The sequence below is a fragment of the Phaethon lepturus genome, unplaced genomic scaffold, assembly GCF_000687285.1.
Source record: "Phaethon lepturus isolate BGI_N335 unplaced genomic scaffold, ASM68728v1 scaffold8657, whole genome shotgun sequence".
Lineage (NCBI taxonomy): Eukaryota > Metazoa > Chordata > Aves > Phaethontiformes > Phaethontidae > Phaethon > Phaethon lepturus.
In genome coordinates, this window is record NW_010551082.1 from 14,908 (window position 1) to 33,736 (window position 18,829).

Genomic DNA, 18,829 nt, shown 5'->3' on the forward strand with positions numbered 1-18,829 from the left:
TGGGGTTATGTACATGACAAGGTTTTGGTAGCAGGAGGGCTACAGGGGTGACTTCTGTGAGAAGAGACCAGGACCTGACCCCATGTCAGACACAGCCACCTCCAAGACGGACCCACTGCTGCCCAAAGCTGAAACCATCAGTGACGCTGGTAGCGCCTCTGTGATAGCATGTTTAAGAAAGGGTAAAATATGCTGCGCAGCAGCTGGGAGGAAGAGTAGGAAAATGTCAGAGAAACAGCCCTGCAGACACCAAGGTCAGAGCAGAAGGAGGGGCAGGACGTCCTCCAGGTGCCAGAGCAGAGATTCCCCTGCAGCCTGTGGAGAAGACCACGGTGAGGCCAGCTGTGCCCCTGCAGCCCATGGAGGACCACAGTGGAGCAGATATCCACCTACAGCCTGTAGAGCAGGTGGATGTGCCCTGAAGGAAGCTGCAGCAGTGGAGAGGAGCCCATGCAGAAGCAGGTTTTCTGGCTGGAACCATGGCCCATGGGGGACTCATGCTGGAGCAGTCCCTTCCCGAAGGACTGTTCCCCATGGAAAGGACACATGTTGAAGCAGTTCTTGGAGAACTGCAGTCTGTGGGAAGGACCCACAGTGGAGCAGGGGAAGAGCATGAGGAGGGAGGAGTGGCAGAGACAACATATCATGAACTGACCACAACCCCCATTCCCTGTCCCCCTGTGCTGCTCAGGGAGAGAATGTAGAAGAGTTGGGAGTGAAGTTGAGCCCAGAATGATGGGGGGAAACTGTTTTTTGTTTTGTTTTTATTTCTCACTATCCAAGTCTTACAATTAATTAACAATAAATAACATTAATCTTCCCCAAGTAGAGTCTGTTTGGCCTGTAGCAGTAACTGCTGAGTGATCTCCCTGTCCTTATCTCAACCCATGAGCTTTTATTCTTATTTTCTCTTCCAGTCTTGCTGAGGAGGTGGAGTGAAAGAGGGGCTGGGTGGGCACCAGCCAAGGTTAACTGACCACAGGGAGAAATGAAGAAAATCCTGTACCTATTGTTTTATGAGAAAGATACAATAGTAGCACCTTGAGAAAAAAAGTTACCTGTAAGGTAATCAAGGCATTCCAATAATTTCTTCTCCCTGGTAAAATCAAGTGCGAAAGTATCAAAAGTATCGTTGAGATTAATTTCAGGAATTAGAACCTGGGAGGATGCGGTTGCCATGGAAACCCTATAATGGAAAGAAAAGAGTCTTTTAACACCTAAGACACAATAACTTTCACATCAAGGTAGAACTTGATCATCATGATTGTTATCACTTCTCAAAAAGCTTCACAAATACTATTACATGTATTTTATTTATATGGTTTAAGTCAGGAGCTTCTCCTACCACTTTTATTTTTGGGAGTGAAGTCCCCAGTAAAATTTCCTTATTACTTCGGTTTTGCCTAACATGCAGCATCATATAAATTTTTAACAAAATATTGGCAACAATATACTTTGAATTGTTCTTTCCAGTCACCCGCTGAACCAAAGTAGCAATAGAAACATTTTTATCAGTGTTTTAAGCAACACTGACAGATGCTGCATCTCTCCCAACCCTTGTTTTCCCAAGCAGCTTCTTGCCCCAGGCTTTCCTTGGCACTGTTATCCCAAGGGCTTGGTGCAGATCCCCACACCTCCTCAGCTCTTCAGCGCAGCACACTGCTGTTAACTACAAAAAGCACAGGGGGAAGATAAAACAAATAGATGTCAGCACAGTTTATTTTGAAAGTCTTTTCCCTGTAAAGCATGTGTGCATGCTTACATTTCCTCCAAAACTGAAGTTTCCCAGCCTACCTCATTTCAGGAGCTACATCCACTTTTTGTTTGTCCAGCCGTACTAATATAAAGAGATGAGCTTTCAGAAGAAAACTGCCATCAGGATGGAGTTTTCAGATCCTTCAGCCTGGTATCTCAAAATACATGTTACTGGAGAGCTGGATACTGGATATGTTTAGAGGAAGTTCGGGCCATTTAAGCAAAGAGATTATTAAACCTCATGTTATACAACAGAAATTTGTTAATTGTTTCAGTTTGGAGGTAAACACCCAGCCATGCATACAAGGTATGTCAATTATCTGTCATTCGTGACACATGTCAGCTCAAAATATTTTGATTGTTTCAGTTAACAGTTTCCCAAATTAGAGTATGTCTCTGTAGGCAGGACTTAAATGGCTCCAGGCCAAATGCTTGCTAAGAACTATGTTTTCATATATTTCTTGTGTAGTATTTTAGGAAAATACAGTTAGGAAAGTCAAAAACTGAGCTGTGCATCTCATTGTCTTCAGCATGGTTTTCAGAAACTGAGCTGAGGAGGTTCCCTGGTCAATAATTCTTTTTATACAGTTTTCAGCACTGTTTCTCTTGCAACTGTAGTTGTAGGACTTAGTTTAAAGTAGATCCTGGTACAGATGGGGTTTTTTTTTAGAGAGGATAACTGAAGTGCCTTTTGCCCCATGTACTGAGAGGGAAAAATTCCCTGAGCTCTTTCACTTCTTTTTTGGCTCTCCCACCCCCCTGTAGTTCATCTGCAGTTACAATAAGATGTTTGCACATTTAGTAAGGAAAAAAGACATGCATTTCTTGTAGGACCTGTGTTAGGGCAGACTCAGGTTGATACACAACTCTACAAAATTAACATAGGTCTTGCTAATAAACCAGGAAGCAGGTATCTACGATTAAGAGCTGCTTTGAATACCTCCATAAAGAACAAATTTATTGTGAAGAAGACCATCTCACCAGGCTTTTGGACTGTTGTCTGGGGCTATGCAAAGAATGTGCTGTGATTAAGTGTTTGAAGTCAGTTTTTGGTGAGCTCAACTGCTCACAGTTTCAGACACACTGTCACCATATGTCCTGGTTTCAGCCAGGATGGAGCTGGTTTTCTTCGCAGAGGCTGGTGCGGGACTGTGTTTTGGATTTGGGATGAGAAGCTGTTGATAGTGTGCTGATGTTTTGGGTTGCTGCTGAGCAGCCAAGGACAGTCCAGCTTCTTGTGCTGGCCTGCCAGCGAGCAGGCTGGGGGTGCACGGGGAGCTGGGAGGGGACACAGCCGGGACAGCTGACCCAGACTGGCCAAAGAGATATTCCCTACCATACGACGTCATGCCCAGTACATAAACTGGAGTTGGCCGGGGGGCGGAAATCGCTGCTCGGGGACGGGCTGTCGATCACGGGGTGGTGAGCAATTGCTGTATTGGGCATCACTTGTTCTTGTACATTCCTTTGTTGGTATTATTATTGTTGTTTCCTTCTTTTTTTTTTTTCCTGTCCTATTAAACCGTGTTTATCTCAACCCACGAGTTTTTTCCCAATTCTCTTCCCCGTCCCACTGCGGGAGGGGGAGTGAGTGAGCGGCTGCGTGGTGCTTAGTTGCCGGCTGGGGCTAAACCACGACACCATATCAGGTTCAGAGGATTGAATTTCCTCTTGTATTTCTGCCTGCTCTGCCTGACACCGTACTTGGTTGAAATGGGCTTTTTCTAGGATAGATGCATTTCACCCGCCGTAAACACTGCAAGACCTAAATCATTGTAGTGTGTGTAATGTCTTTGCTACACATAGTTACCTGTTGTGCTTACAACTGAGAATATTATACCGCAATTACTTTGAAATATGTGCATGAAGAAATGCAATGAGCATAATTTCAGGAGACTGTTTTAGCTGCTGGAGCTCAGGGCCCTGGTGAGACTGTTAAATGAGCAGTCTAGAAGCAAACAAAATATTGCTTACCACATGAGAACTAAGAGAGTTACTTGTAGGGAATAATTTATTAATCAGATTTAGTCTCCTTTTCCACTTGCAATTTGTCTGCAAGCACTTGGTGGTTTTTCCCCCTCAGTTTCATTCACTGCTTTAAATGATTCTCTGATTTTCAGGGCATTCACAGCCATCTCATTACAGACAGCAATCTGTGATAGCCAAGAATTAGATTTGATTAGGCACATATGTCAGCTGGTCTCGTTTCTGCTCTCTGAGTGTCTCCCCTGTGACTATTTATGATGCAACTGTTCGTGTTTACCAGGTGAAAATGGAGCTTCTCTGGATATCCTCCGGTAGTCAGTTAAAAAGCTGTGTGTCTCCACAGGTTTACGCCCTACTGCTTGTTCCACCAAATACTGAAAAAAGGCCAGACCCCCCCACCTTCAGCTTTTTGCTCATCATACTCATGTGTAGTTTTACTATCAGCTTCAGCTGGAAGAAAGAAGTGTCACAATGTATTGTGGTGACAGAATACAAACCTGAGTCTGAGAGATCAAACGTAATCCCTTGCCTTGCCTTTCTCAACAGATTGTCAATTCTCTGAACTTGTAATGAGCAACCAGCGTTGCTGGTTTATTTATAAACTGATTAAATAGCTTTGGTGAAGCCTCATGTTCAGAGAATCTGCATTCAGCACTCCAGAGTAAGTGATAGACTTTAAAAAACACAACAAGAGCAGGGAATTTCATGCTTTAGGTTAGGTGAAAATTGGCTGGACAATGTGAAGATATAATGTGAACCCAGAGAAAAAAAATAGCTGAGTAAATGAGCATACTTTTTAATGGTTTTCTTCTTCATTGTCCAGGTATATTTCCCTTTTTTTGTTTCCCTGACTGATGGCTAAACAGCTGATAATTCCAACAGATCATTTTTTGATCGGAAAATACTGCTGAAATTCAGTGGGAATGTTTCAGCATTCCGTGTTGCACTGAAAACCAGACGTAATTTTCTGATAGCACAGTTTCCTGGAAAGACTTGCTCCCTTGTCTTTGGGTCCTTGGCATGCTGAAAAGGAGCTAGGATCCTAGAAGTAGTAGAAATCCCCTGCACCCAGAGACCCAACACAGCAGCTGCTATAACTTCCAGACACCCAAGCTGTTGAGTCTCCAACTCTTTGAGTGGGCTACCTCAGAGATGCATGTGGCAGGTTCCCAAAGTTACACATATCGCTACCTTGATGCTTGCTATTTTGTGAAGAATATGAACCCATTAAAATAATTCCAAATTTCTTCTAATGAATGTACTCACTGCCTGATTTCTATCTCAATCTCAGAGTTTTTCATGGAGTAGGAATTTCAGCCTCCAGAAATACGTTTTTTTACTGTGTTAACACCAGATATCTGCTTGGCATCTGTGCTACCTCCTTCATTTCTGCATGCTATTACTATCCTAACTCTTATTTTGCATCCTTTTTCAACTGCTCCTCTTTTCAAAGGGATGTTTTGGTTTAGCATTACAGTAAGGCCATTCCCATGCTGGTACAGCACAAAGTAGTGTTTTGAGGGAATGTGTCAATTAACCCCCTCCCTCTTTGACCACATCTGTGGTGGGACAAGACAACTTTAACGATTCTATGAATATAGCAACTATGACAACCCATTTGCCTTACACTGAGGTTTTGCAAGAGGAACGTCTTCTTTACCTTTCAGTGATATTTTTGGCAGATTGCAGGAAGCGAGCATGATCATTCTCCTTCAGCGACTGTTCAGCCTGAGAGATGAGGGATGTTGAGCGCTCAATGCACTGTTTGCAGTTCGCAATCTGCTGAGCCAGTTTTCTCAACCTCACCACCTTGAGTGGAAACATAAGAAAGCAGTCACATCTCTAAGATCACAAATCATGATCACATTTGCACTTCCGAGGCAAAGCTGGAATGCAAAGAGGGAGTTAAGATGAATGGTTTCACTGACAAGAGCTTCTTTCACACCGGCTTGATGGTGAGCCCCATCTAGCCATGTAACATTTTTAATAAGGGGACAGGCACAGCCTTTCTGCCTCAGTATTTTCCGCATGGAAAACAACAGGGGAGAGCCAAAACAAGCACAGCTGGCCTTTTTTCCAACAGAAGAAACGTCATTTCCTGGTACTTTCTGCTTACATGATAACTAAGGGCTATTTAGATAACAGTTCCCCTGAAGTGATGAGATCTGTGTTAAAGGCAGCTTATAGATTAACTACTTTTTTCGTATTACTGAGATGAGTTTCATAAAAAGTAATCTGAAAATAAAACTTGACAGAAAAAGGCTGTTCAATTCTACTAACAATATATGCCTGCCCTTTTCTTTATGTGCTTTCAGACAAACAGGGTGTTTTCTCGTTGGATATTTTTAACTAGACAAAAGCACAGTAGTGCTGCAGAGCTGATTATTATTACTGCAAACATATGTGCTGGAGATAAACACAGTAGATGTGACTGTAATCATTAGCTGAAAGGTTAGGGAGGGGCACAGTCAATCCTCCATTTAAAGACAATGTTGGCTAACAAAACTTCTAGTTCCTGAAAGGTCTGGGAGTCCTTCCCATTGTTATCACATCAGGATCATAGTTTGAATAGGAGTAAGAAATAGGAAGGAAATTAAATAATTCTGGAGTTTAGAAAGGCATTACGACCCAGTTACATGCAAAATGAGGAAATTAACAACCAAGTGGATTGGCAGAAATATCCAAATTTATAATGAAGATATCATTCCCAATCTCAGCATTTTGATAATGCAATCTCAGATTTTGATAATGCTAATGATCTGATCAGCTTCTAGGATGAACTAACACGATAACGTTTTCTCTGGCTGCGCATTTGCAGAAATTACAATTTGGTCTACACCAGCCTAAACAGGGAAAGGTACATTGCCGTATTAAGTAGGTCACTCCTTTATTTACTTATTAATTAACAAAACAAACAATAAACTGAAATAAATGTTACCTTGTGAGCTTTTAGCAGTCAGAAGGCATGTCATGATTTGTGAGGTCTACATCTGAACTAGGTTTTTTGTTTCCTTGGTTCTTTTTTATATCTTCTTCCAGAAGACAACGGATGATAATCTTTAAAAGGAAGAGTCTTGCCTCACCCACTCCCCCCATTCCAATGGTAGGAATGATGTCTGCACTAAAATGATCTTAACTATTTGATACTTAAGTGTTTTTCCCCTGTTACATGCTCCGTGGGATTTTATAGGTTTCAGGTGATAGGTGAGATGAAGAGTGGAGCTGCACCACGTTGTCGCAGCCATAGCTAGAGCTTGATACCTAGGTGTTTCCAGCTCTGGAGCCATAACTAGAGTCCCACAGACAAATTTGCAGTGCCCTACCTTCCAGAAAGACTCTTAGCCACAGGCTCTCTTAAAAGAAGATACGCTGGGCAGAAGTTCCTGTGACTTTTCACATGCGTCTCTTGAACCCCTAAAATCTTTCAACATATACAACATTTGGGGCAAAACATTCCAGATCTTTACTGGACCTCCATTGGTATCACTTCTGTTTGGACAAAGTAGAACAAAGAATGGGGATAGAGTCTGATATCAACTGTATTCAAATAAATTTGGAGCCAATTGTATTATAAATCTTCCATGCTCTAATGGATATTACAATACGTCTTTGCAAGCAATAGATTTTTTAAAAGCAACTCATGTATATAGCACAAATCCAAATGAATGGAAAGTTTTTTACTTCATTGGAAGCACAGCTGGTCTCATTACATAGAGAAACAGAGTTGAAACAATAATGCAGAAGGGCATCTTTTCCATTTTGAAGGGAATTATATTTTGTTAATAACATGAGGAAATTCAAGTTCTGTCACACAATGTACAGGACCTGCAGTTTCAAGCATGTTTAAGTCAGCCCTTGCCTACAGGCTTTTTATTTCAAGTTAATTGGAATATCTTGACAGCTGCGTGAACCATTTAACCTGCTCTTGACTTTATTCCTTTCCTGAGCTTTTCCCACACAAGAAGAGTTTATACTTGACTTAGTTAGTTCAACAGTTAAAGAGTAAACACCATGTACCTAGAAAATAAGAATGTTAATTCAACGCTAATGTGTTTCTCAGTTAACAGGCAGCTAGCAAACTGCATCGAAACTTGAATATCACAGATTTTTTCTGCTCAATGTATTTGCCACTAATAATGATTGTACCTCAGTAATTAGAAATGCGCACTTGATTTAATTTCCTGCATGTTTTTGAATTTTGTTTTTGTAAATAAATTAGACTTCCTATTCTCAAGAATGACATTGATTGAAACAAATTCTTTATGTGATACTATTTTAGTAAATAATTAAAGTATCCAGGCTAAAATATTAATGTAGATAATTGCCAGCCACAATACCAAACGTTGTGACACTGTGAAAATGAAAACTTTGGAGGAAACAGTCAGATATATAACAGAGTGAAGGAATCATTAATTAGTCATCATTTTATTATCATTTACTGATGGTGACATCATTTCTGTGTTTATCCTTAAAAATCATAATCACATGTAGTGATAGAAATGCCAGATAAACCGTTAAGGTCTATCATACTAATCAATATATTTCATTTGTCTTCACATGAAAGTAGCAGTAGCCCAGGACTACAGGACTACATAAGGACTTTTATAAATGTGTATTAATAGTACCTGAGGTCAAAAAGCCATAGCATGGGGAAGCAGTGTTGACCTACTTGTGATCTAAAGAAGAAAAGCTTTTACCTTTCCTTCCTTGATTTTGGTTCCAATTATTTGTCGTCTTTGCTGGATGATTTCAATGAGCTGGTCACATTCTTCCATTAGCTTGGTTTCTTGGCGGGATGCATTTACCTACAAAGCAAACAATTATGAATAGCAAAACCTTTCTTTGACATTTCCCTTTTCCTTTTTCTAGTTTAGAGATTGTAATTTCTATAATGTTGGGTTTGGCATTTTTAGCTCCTTTCTCTGTATAAACTTTGTGGTGTTTTGTTTTCCTTGTCTTGAATTTTGTGAAATACTGAAACAAGTCTGGTTTGTAGGAAGTAGGACTTGCAAATAGATACTCATCATGTATTTCTAACTCAAGTGGGAAAAGCCTGGTCCTGTGAGTACTGAGTGATGTCAGTTATAGTGGACATCAGTGAGAAGTGAAGGCTGTTCAGTAGGTGTTTAACACACGTCACAGTTTCAAGCTGTATATAGGACTGCAGCGAATACTAACGCACATAAGGGCAGAGGCACTGGATCAGACACTCCGTATAGTGCAATGTCTCTCACTGCTGCTAGTGCCAGCATCTGCTAGTAAAGCATTTTAGGAATAAGTCCCAACGTGTATGATGATTCCCATTAATATTTTCTGGTCCTCCAACCATTTGCAGTTCAGAGTCTTCTTGAACCAGCCACAATTTCTGCATCATTACTAACACTCAGAAGAGTTATCTCCTCTGGATTTACGTAGTTTCTCCTTCAACCCCTGCAAACTTTTAAGTATCCCCACCATCCTACAGCCTGGAGCACCACAGCTTAACTCACAGCCAAGTGAACAACTGCCTCCTTTAGAGGGATTTGAACCCGTCTCTTTCCAGCCACATTTAATGATCCCAAGTTCTTCTACTGGAAAGGACCGTGAACTACTGATACCTACCCACAATCTCCGTGCTGCTTGTGCTTTTATAGATGGATATTTTTTGTCCTCTAGCAGGACTGCTTTTCTACATTGAAGAGTCTTAAGTAAGTGACTCAGTTTTTCCTGTGTGGTATATGGTATAGTATGAAAAATGTACCATACCTTCAATCATCCTTTTTTTTTCTTTGAAACTTTGCCAGATTTATCATCTCCCTTTTTGATATGGGGAACAGAACTGTACTAAGTGCTTAAGGTGCAAACAAATTATATATAGAGTCACACAGTGGCACAATATGTTCTCTACTTCGTCTTGATCACTTTCATAACGATTCCTAATGTTTGATTTGCTGAATTTAACACTTGAATATATTATTTATTATTTTCAGCATCCATATAGTGGTACCTGAAAGATTCAAATTACCAAAGATCCAAGCTACATTACCAAGTCATGTGTATTGACTGTCTTTATTATTATCACTTTGCCTCACCAATGAATAAAATACAAAATAATAGCTGTGCTCATGTGGTTTTCTGCAGCATAAATATGAGCCAGTGAAACAGTTTTTAATGCAAAAAACCTCACAAAGAATATTAACTTCCTATGGAAAATGTTGACTTTTTCAAAAAATAAGAAAACTTAAACTAGAAAAGTTTTTGTTCTCATCTGAAAATGGTTTTTTTTCTGGGGAAGACTGTGTTTTTCAGTGAAAGGTCAACATCCTGTATGACAAGAAAAACCTAATTCCCCACCAGCAGCAGTATGTATAGCTAACACGTATGGCTAAAGAGACAGAGAAAAAGGCAAAAAATTCTAATAGTGTCTAGAATAAAGAAAAAATTAAAAGAGTGATTTCAGAGCCATGTTTCCATACACACTTTGCTAAAAGGGTAAAGCAGTCTTCAGTCCTGGCCAACTGTACCTAGAGCCACATCCCTTTTTCCATTGGGAGGGTAAGAGCTAGTGGTGAACAACAGGGAACAGTTCCAGGTAAGAAATGACTATATTTCTCCCCTTGGTTTATTTTTCAGGCCAATGAGCCACTGGATCTGCCTCAGCCTTCTTTTTGTTCTTCCAACAATGTGCTTAAACATGCATTTACCTGTAAGCACACTATGGAGCTCATTAAGATTAAACAAATGCTTATATATCTAAATTTGGACCGAGGCCAATTTTACAAATAAACTTCTTATGTGAAATACATTGTGTCCCCCAAGCAAAGAGAGGACTTGTTTACAAAGGCCTGCTTTCATTAATGTTTTGGATTATCCTTCTCAAACCTTCATAAAAGTAAAGTTTGATTACATATTTTACAGGTTGAACTGTTAATTAAGATATCAGGATTATAAAGAGAAAATATATTTGTTCCTGGAAGGGGTCAGATGTTACTGAAAGTGCTGGGGAGATCTGCATGCAGTAAGTGAAGATGTAGAAAGTACTTCCACAGTGGTTTTAGGTGTCTATTCATCTCCTTGAGTCAGCTCTTTGCTCTGGCTGGCTTCCCACCATGGTCCATGAGAGACAGACCACGGAGCTGCTCACCCGAAGCCTCTGGCAGCACCAGTGCCTCTCCACTGACTGCTCAGGAAACCTAGAAGAACTAGTCAATCAACACTGTCCCTCCTGTTCCCCTTCTTCTCGTCATTCCACCCTTCCAGCTGCATCACACCCTCCTGTACTCTCGTGCACCGTATTTTCACAGAATCACAGAATCATTAAGGTTGAAAGAGACTTTTAAGATCATCAAGTCCAACCATCAACCCAACACCACCATGCCCACTAAACCATGTTCCAAAGTGCCCCATCTACATGTTTTTTGAACACTTCCAGTAATGGTGACTCCACCACCTCCCTGGGCAACCTGTTCCGCTGCCTGATCACTCCCTCCATAAAGAAATTTTTCCTAATATCTAGTCTAAATAATAGCCTAATATCTAGGCATGAACTTCTGCAGAGTTGTTTTCAAGAAGTCGTCCAGTGCACCAGTTTCCCCAGCCCCAACTCCAGTTTCACCAGTGGACTGAAATTCCACCAAAGAGCGGGGAATCCCAACGGGCTCAGTCAGGGGCAACGATCACATCCACTGCACATGGGTACACGTCCTTCTGTGTCGATACTGAGGTCTGCTCACGCCAGAGCTGACTTTGGCACTTAATTACGGTAACACTTCACAGGATTTTTGAGTAGCTTCCACTCACAGTGTTACTTCTATCACCACTTGCATCACAAACTCATTTTGTCAAGCAGATCTAATTAATCTTTGGGGTAACTGTCATGAAACATAGAGTTACAGGAAGGTTAAGCTAAGATTGTTTCATTTAATGCTTTGGTTGGTTTGAAAAATAAAGTATTAATTAAATCTTAACTTAAAAAAACTCTAGACTAAGAAAAACAAAATGCTGGAAAAAAAATTTTGATTTCTTAACACACTGACTGCAGACTTTTCTTTTGCTTTGAAATCTGAAAAGTATACTCTTTTATAAACTTCATTTGAAGACATTTCCAACTTTATAGCTTGCACAAGCTTATTAACAGTGAAAAGAACAGTCCAAAACAATTTGATATGTCTGAGCTTTGTATAAAAAAAACCCCAACATTTAATCTGGGGGCTTTTCTCAAGCTGAAATCTCCTTAATCAAATTTTCAGCCTACAAGGCCTCTGATTCAGTAATAACTTTATAATTGAGCACATGCCCGACTTTAAGTGCACCATATTAGCTGTGGCCCTAAAGGGACTATTTGTGAGATTAGCATTGAATATTATTTACTTGTATGTTTCTGAGGAGTCATATGTCAGACCAAAGAGCCCCAAAGAGCCACAGGCGTGGAGCAGGCCTCCACTCTACAGGTGCTACAGAAACACCAGAATAAGGCTCTGCCTTCTGCTTGAGTCCTTTGATGAACAGCAACCTTGACAATAACTTCCAGCTGGGGCTGGCCAAAGAATGTGAGTTCTGTCTGGTGAAAATATTTGAGGTTTTACGTTTTACATTTTTCCACATTAAAAACAAGCCCGCTTTCCAAGGAGTTCATTAAAAGAGACTGAGAGCTGCGTTAGAAAAGTCTAGAGACTGCATCGCTCACTTTGGTTGTGGGAGGCTCTGAATCATGCGGAGAGCAGACTGAAATCTGGGCTTCCTCCACCCCAGATGAATGTTGACTCCATAATCTGAAATAGCAATTTATACTGGACTTGGGGACACCTTTCTCCAGAAAACTTCACTGACGTCAATACACTTAGTTTTGGCATCAACAAATTCCTTAAAAATCCATGTCCAGAACTACTTCAAACCTAAAGCTTTGTGTTTCATTGCTATAATTTTCATAAACTTCTCTTCCATGCCTCAAAACTGTTTTAAAACTGACTAGGAGGCCTTGTTGCAATTTAGCAAAAATTATGACATTTTCTGCTACAAACAAGCACGCAAGAAAGCAAGTGCTGATTCTAGTCCTGCTGCTTTTGCGGGGAATTTAATTCTATTTCTGTAATATCCAAAGACCTCAAACAGACAGTCTACTGAAAAAAAAATATTTCAAGGTTCTTTCCAGGTTTTCCAGACAGATGGGTAGGGACTGCTGGCCTTTGCCTCAGGGAGTGGGCGTAGAAAAAAAAAAGAGAAATGGGGTTTCCTCAGATGTCTGACAGGGAGCTGGAAACAACAAGCCCTCCTGACCCGAAGGGGAGAGCAGGCCAGCTGTTCCCATCTCCACAAGCTGAGATCTGCTTTGGAAAATGTTCTGCGCTCTGCAGAATCTTCCTTGGCTTTCATCTTCAGAGACCTGAGTTAAATTGCAGCTTAGGTCGTAAGAAAACGAATGCAGTGGTTTCAAAGTCCCCAGCAGATGTGTGGGAAATCACACAGTTATAACGTGCCGAGAGGTGCGAGGTTACAGGGGAGCTGCTATGGTTAATTCAAAGGCAAACAGAGTGTCAGATTCATACCCGCAAAAACTTTCCCCACTAAGATACTGCAATCAAAGGATTTTTTAGTGTCTCAGCAGAATTTTCCTTGCAGGAGCAAAACTCTCCCTCTGAGATTCCTTATGGGTGAGGCAGTTTTGCCTGCAAGTGGAAATGCATGTGTTTTTTTGGTAAATAATCTCTAAATGACAAGCAAAATAAGAAACCCTAAGCTAGAGGTGGCCTGCTTTTTAAGGCTACACTGTCTGGGATAAAGCCATCAAAACCAGAGTGATTTTTATTCATTTGTCCTCCACTGGTTATGCAAAATGGAAGAAAGTAGGTTGTAGAAGAACTCTGATCTTTGCGAAGTGAGGTATGAATTTGAGTTTCATCTTTATTATTTAAAAATTGTCTCAATGCCTCTAAAGATAATTTCTTTGCAGTTGTGGGCATACAGGTAAAGAAGAGGTATCAGTTTTCTTTATGAGTTTGGGTTGATGGTTATAGAATTACTACATACTCAACAAATAAGCAAAAACCTCAGAAAAGCAAATTGCAATGATTCCACTTAACAACTGTAACATCTTTGCCACATATTTCACTCTAGATTTTGAGCCTGAATTCCTTCTTACACCAAACTAGAAATGAGGAAAAAATTCTAAAATGATGACATGGAATGGCCCGTATCTGTTTAGGAAAACTTTCTTCATTGTCATGTAGATGTGGAACACGTTTGCTTGTTTTAGAGTCTCCAGATGAATTAAAGGATTTTACTCATCTAAAGAGAGAGGCCCATTTATTTTTTAATTACTCCACGTTGTAAAATAAATAACTTTTCTTCATAAAGTCACAATACATTAAAGTAATATTTTAACATCATCCATGTTTCATTTATTACATTTAATGGAAATACAAAGGATAATGGCACATGCGCACTTATGAAAACATTTCTTCCCTTTCTTTTTATGGATGGCTAGGCTGAATGAGAGTCATGGATTCAAACTTCTTTCATTTCATATCCCTGTTTGATATCACGGGTTATTCAATTTAGTCTGCTGTAGAGCAAAAGCAAACTCTTTCAGACTTTATCTAGTCTAAGCATAAAACTGATTTTATCCATTGTGACAAACTGTGGCTTTGGAAATATGTGATATTAATCAGCTTGCCATCTGAATGGATCATCTACAAATCCTCTATTCTGAACTGGCACAAGAGAAAAAGGAATGGTCATCTCCCATTTCAAGTGTGCCAGAGGCTTTATTTTTGTTTGCATTCCACATCTATCTCTAAACAGGAGACCTGTGTTTAGAGACAGTCTCAGAGCAGGTTAAACAAAGGTCAGTGCAAAAATACAGCAACTTAACTCTGGCTACCTAGGAATTTTGTGAATGAAGAATCAATTAGGCCAGGAGAGCTAAACTGCTTTGGGTCAGGCTGATAAGACTATGTATCTGTCCCAATCTTGACTAAAAGTAAACCTTTTTAGAAGTTTGAAATACTCCTGTTACTTATTAAAATACTATTTTAAATTTTTTGGCCCCACTGTGCTTTGAAGCACATTGTTGAGAAACTAACCAGCAAGAAACCTAGCAGTCCTCTAGTGACATTTACAACCTAAGCCCAAAACAAAACAAAGCCAAACCAGAAGTTTCATGGAAAACAAACAAATTGTTTTTACAAGGTTTCCATTAAAAAACAGAAAAAAATCTTAAACTGAGATCATCTGGAAAGTTCTCATAAAGAGCTGCTCCAGATACACTCACGGTGACTGCTGTACAGCCTATCGACTAGGCTTGCTTCAATGAACACAAATGCAACATCATGTTGGAACTACAGCTGAAATTTCTCAGGATAAGAAAGCATAGCGGAGAAAAGACATTTATTGAGAGACAAACCACAGTTTCACAACTGGGTTAAACTGCTTTGGGATCATACTGCCAAAAAGAAAATTTTCCTTCCACCTGCAAAAGCCGGCGTGGCCACCCAGGGAAATGGCTGGGCTGAGCTCACCTGGCTGACGCAGATGTCGCACAAACACATGGGAATCGGGTAGAGGAACCCGGTGGGGAGGGCTGAAGCAGAGGTGGGGAGACTTTGGGCAGCACTAGGCCCTGAGATCAGATTAAACTGTGAAACTAACCCTTAAGAGGGATGTTTTTTTTCAAGATGCAGTAAAAAGGCCATATTAACAATTTACTTTCAATCATTATTTTTGTCCTTTATGTAAGTCCTTTCTTTGGATCTAAATAATACAAATATTTTTTGAATTTAACTATATTGACTTATTTATTGTTGGGTTTTTTTTCTTCCTGATGACTTTAAGCCTTTGTTTCACTCTCATCCAGGGTCTGGGGTCTTTAGCCTAGTGTTTAATACACTCCCTAGAGGACCAATGCCTTTGGTCTTCTTGCTGCTTTAATTGCTGTTCAGCTATTTAAGTTAGGCATAAAAAGGAGGAACTCAGGAGTATTTTGTTCCCATAAAGGTAAATGTCTCAATGACAGAAGGTTCCAAAAAGTAACAACATTTTGACTGATAAGTTATGTTCTCTGATGGCAGGCACAAACTATTACCTGCTGCATTAGTTAACCAGTGACTGACAGTGAATTAAACCCCATTTTCTGGTCTAAGGACAAAGTTTTGCAGGAGTATCAGCCTGAGATGACTGTGAACATATACATGTGTACGGATGCGAGACAGAGGGAGAGATGGAATGAATGGGAACTGGCCGCCTTAACAGGCAATGGCAAGCACTGCTATTACTTTATATACAATCTGTGTGACCCCCACCATAAATATGACTCCAAGAGGTTCCAGAAGTTCCAAAAACAGTTGTAGGTGCAATAACATATTCTAGCACATGCCTAATCTGTACATAAAGTGTATGCATAAGTGCTGCAGTTATATATATATATAGGGACCAATCATACATTGAATTGGTAATTTGTGAAAGCAATAAAATAATTCTTTAGGCAAGAAATATTTGACTACTAGGCTAGGGCTTACTGGGCATGCAACTTCCTTGAATTAATATTTATTCTGAGGTATCCATATTGTCATATACACAGCATGTCTTGTTTATTCCTGAAGTTTCTCGTTTATCTAATGCTATGTAAAATTAAGACTCTGACTAAAGCTCACCTGAGATTTTCGCTAAATGAAATCAAGTTTCATGAGAGTGGAATTAAATGTAGAACTAAAGTAATTCGAAATCAAAAGTAGATCTTGCCACATATTTCATCTGAACAATGTTAATAGAGAAAGTACTCTTGTACCCTCTCTCATTAGAAACTTGTCTTAGGAAACTAATGCGGCAAACTCCCTTAGGGTTTTCTGCACATCATGAAGTTTGCTAGTTAGTTGCTTACTGAGAGTAATAACTTCAAGTCCTGTTTTCCCGCCTATTTCACAAATCAAAAAAATGTCAGTTACTTCTAGTACTTATATATAGCAAATAAATTTAGCTGCTGAACAAGTATCTTAGTGAAACCAGAAGATACTGGAGCAGAGGAAAAAGCAGATATAAATGGAGCTATGTTTCAAGTTATCTGCCCCATATATTCCACAGCGATGGTAAACACTTATTTAACTCATTTCCCCTTTCCTACTATCTAAAAAACCCCACTGAAGTAGATTCCCAATTCCAAACTACTTGTGGTCAGCTTTGACTACAAAGGCCATTTGCTGCAGTTCAGACACCAGGATTTACATACAGGCTTTCCACCTGAATTTTCCTTATGGGAACTTCTCAGTTTACTTGGGCTTTGATTGAAATGGTCTCAAATCTCAAGAAGGAGCGAGTGCCATGAAGCTTAGTGGAAACAGAGTACCCACTGTTTTTTATTGTCACCGACAAAGCCTCTTTATTGTTTGAGTGTCCTGGGGGAATCACTCTGACAGCTGAGTTTTGAATTTGCTGTCCCTCAAATAACAGAAATACTACAGGTATCTTATATAAAACTGATTAAGGCATTTTGCTGCAAAATCTGAAGAAGCTGTCTTGCAATTGAAGTCTGACCAGAGTTTTAAATTTTCATTAGTTATAATTTTCACATCTGGCTCATTTCTTTTTGTTCAGGCAGACAGCAGGATTTTCCAGGTGTTACCATCTTCTCTTCATCACTTTTGCACTACTGTTGTCACACTGATTTAAAATGCATCTGATATGTGTGAGTGTTCGGTATCTGTGCCAGTGGAATAAGTGGTCTTTCAATACACTACTTTTTTTTTCAGATGATTATATAACACGGCTATAAAAAACACCCTTTGACACACACAAAAACAATTTTTGACTGGGAACTTCAGGCCGAGATTTAGCCTGCAGCAGAGCTTTAGAAGTGAGCTAGAAACCAGGCATTTCCATTACAAACAGAGAGCAAAGCATGCGGCAGTTTGAGGGTTACACAGTTGGAGGAAAATGCCTTCCCTTCTTTATACAACCAAAAATGATTTTGCAGTGGTGTCCAGAATTTGCTTCCTATGACGTCTGGTGATTTGAAAACAAAACAAAACAAACAGAAAGCCTGAGATACAGATGTTATAAAACTGTCTACAAGCAAAACCTATTTCCTTTCCCCTCCCCCCTAGATAATTGCTCCAATTTTTCCTCCAGCTGAGTTCAGATTATGTTTCTGCCTGACAGATGAGAGAAGCTTCATGGTATTGACTATAGAACAGACGTCTAATCATCTATTTCCTAAAAGAGATTTGAAAAAAAGTCCAGGAACAAAACTCAAATTGCTTAGAAAAAAGTAACTGGCCAAAGAGGCTCATGCTCAAATTTATGCCTTATGCCAATTAACATCACGATGTAAAAGACATTCGCAGAAGCCTCACACATCCACAGAAGCAACGTGCCCCGGAAACTACGGCCAAGAAGCAAATTCGCACTTTGTCAGCCAGAGAAACCTGTGACGCTAAAAGCGAGGGGACAACCTAAGCATTAAATCCTTCCCTGACGTATCCTAGGCCTGTCAGACCCATTTTTAAAACAATGCTTTCGGGAGATGTGTCCAAGTCTCCCACAGAAATCTTCAGACACTCACCTGAGCGGTTTGCCTGGCACATTTGTTGCAAGCGAATGACTGCAGCCTCGTTTCACCCAGCGGACTGGATCCAGCTGGAGCCTCTTCTCCCTCAGCTGAGATAGAGGGCTTGTACCTGGACTGTTAACTTATGCCACAGCATAAATATTTACATTGCCTCCTTTTCCCGCAAGGATCTTCCCTTTACAATAGCTCCAGAACTGAGTAGCTGCTTTCCTGACACGCGCAGATGTTTCTATGGACTTTTAAGAGCCACCCGCTGATTTAGCCGCCACCCGAGAGGGCTCTCTCGTTGGGTGAATATCCACAGAATTTAAAGATAAAATTCTCCAGTATGGTTGTTAATGCTTGTGAAAAAGTTTTCTACAGATACTATATGAGATGCGTGAACGCTGTGAACTAGGACTACAAATACACACATTTCAGATTAGTAGCCACTTCTATACCATTTTCTCAGTTTGTGGAGAAAACGATATTTTACCCTATGAATCAGTTTCTCATTTGACGTGGCCAAGCGTGGTGTCCCTGGGGAGGCAGCCACAGCCACCTTCCCTAAGC

General features: G+C 40.2%; 1 protein-coding gene across 1 annotated transcript in view; it reads right to left on the minus strand.

Annotated features, from left to right (window-relative positions):
* Window positions 1-18,829, minus strand: part of LOC104623620 (E3 ubiquitin-protein ligase Midline-1-like) — a gene marked incomplete at its 5' end in the record, with an annotated part of 31,243 nt that overhangs the window by 7,731 nt on the left and 4,683 nt on the right. The window contains 3 exons of the mRNA XM_010290766.1: window positions 1,059-1,186; window positions 5,402-5,550; window positions 8,439-8,546. Of these exons, the coding sequence (XP_010289068.1) occupies window positions 1,059-1,186; window positions 5,402-5,550; window positions 8,439-8,546 (385 nt within the window). The remainder of the gene's footprint in view (window positions 1-1,058; window positions 1,187-5,401; window positions 5,551-8,438; window positions 8,547-18,829) is intronic.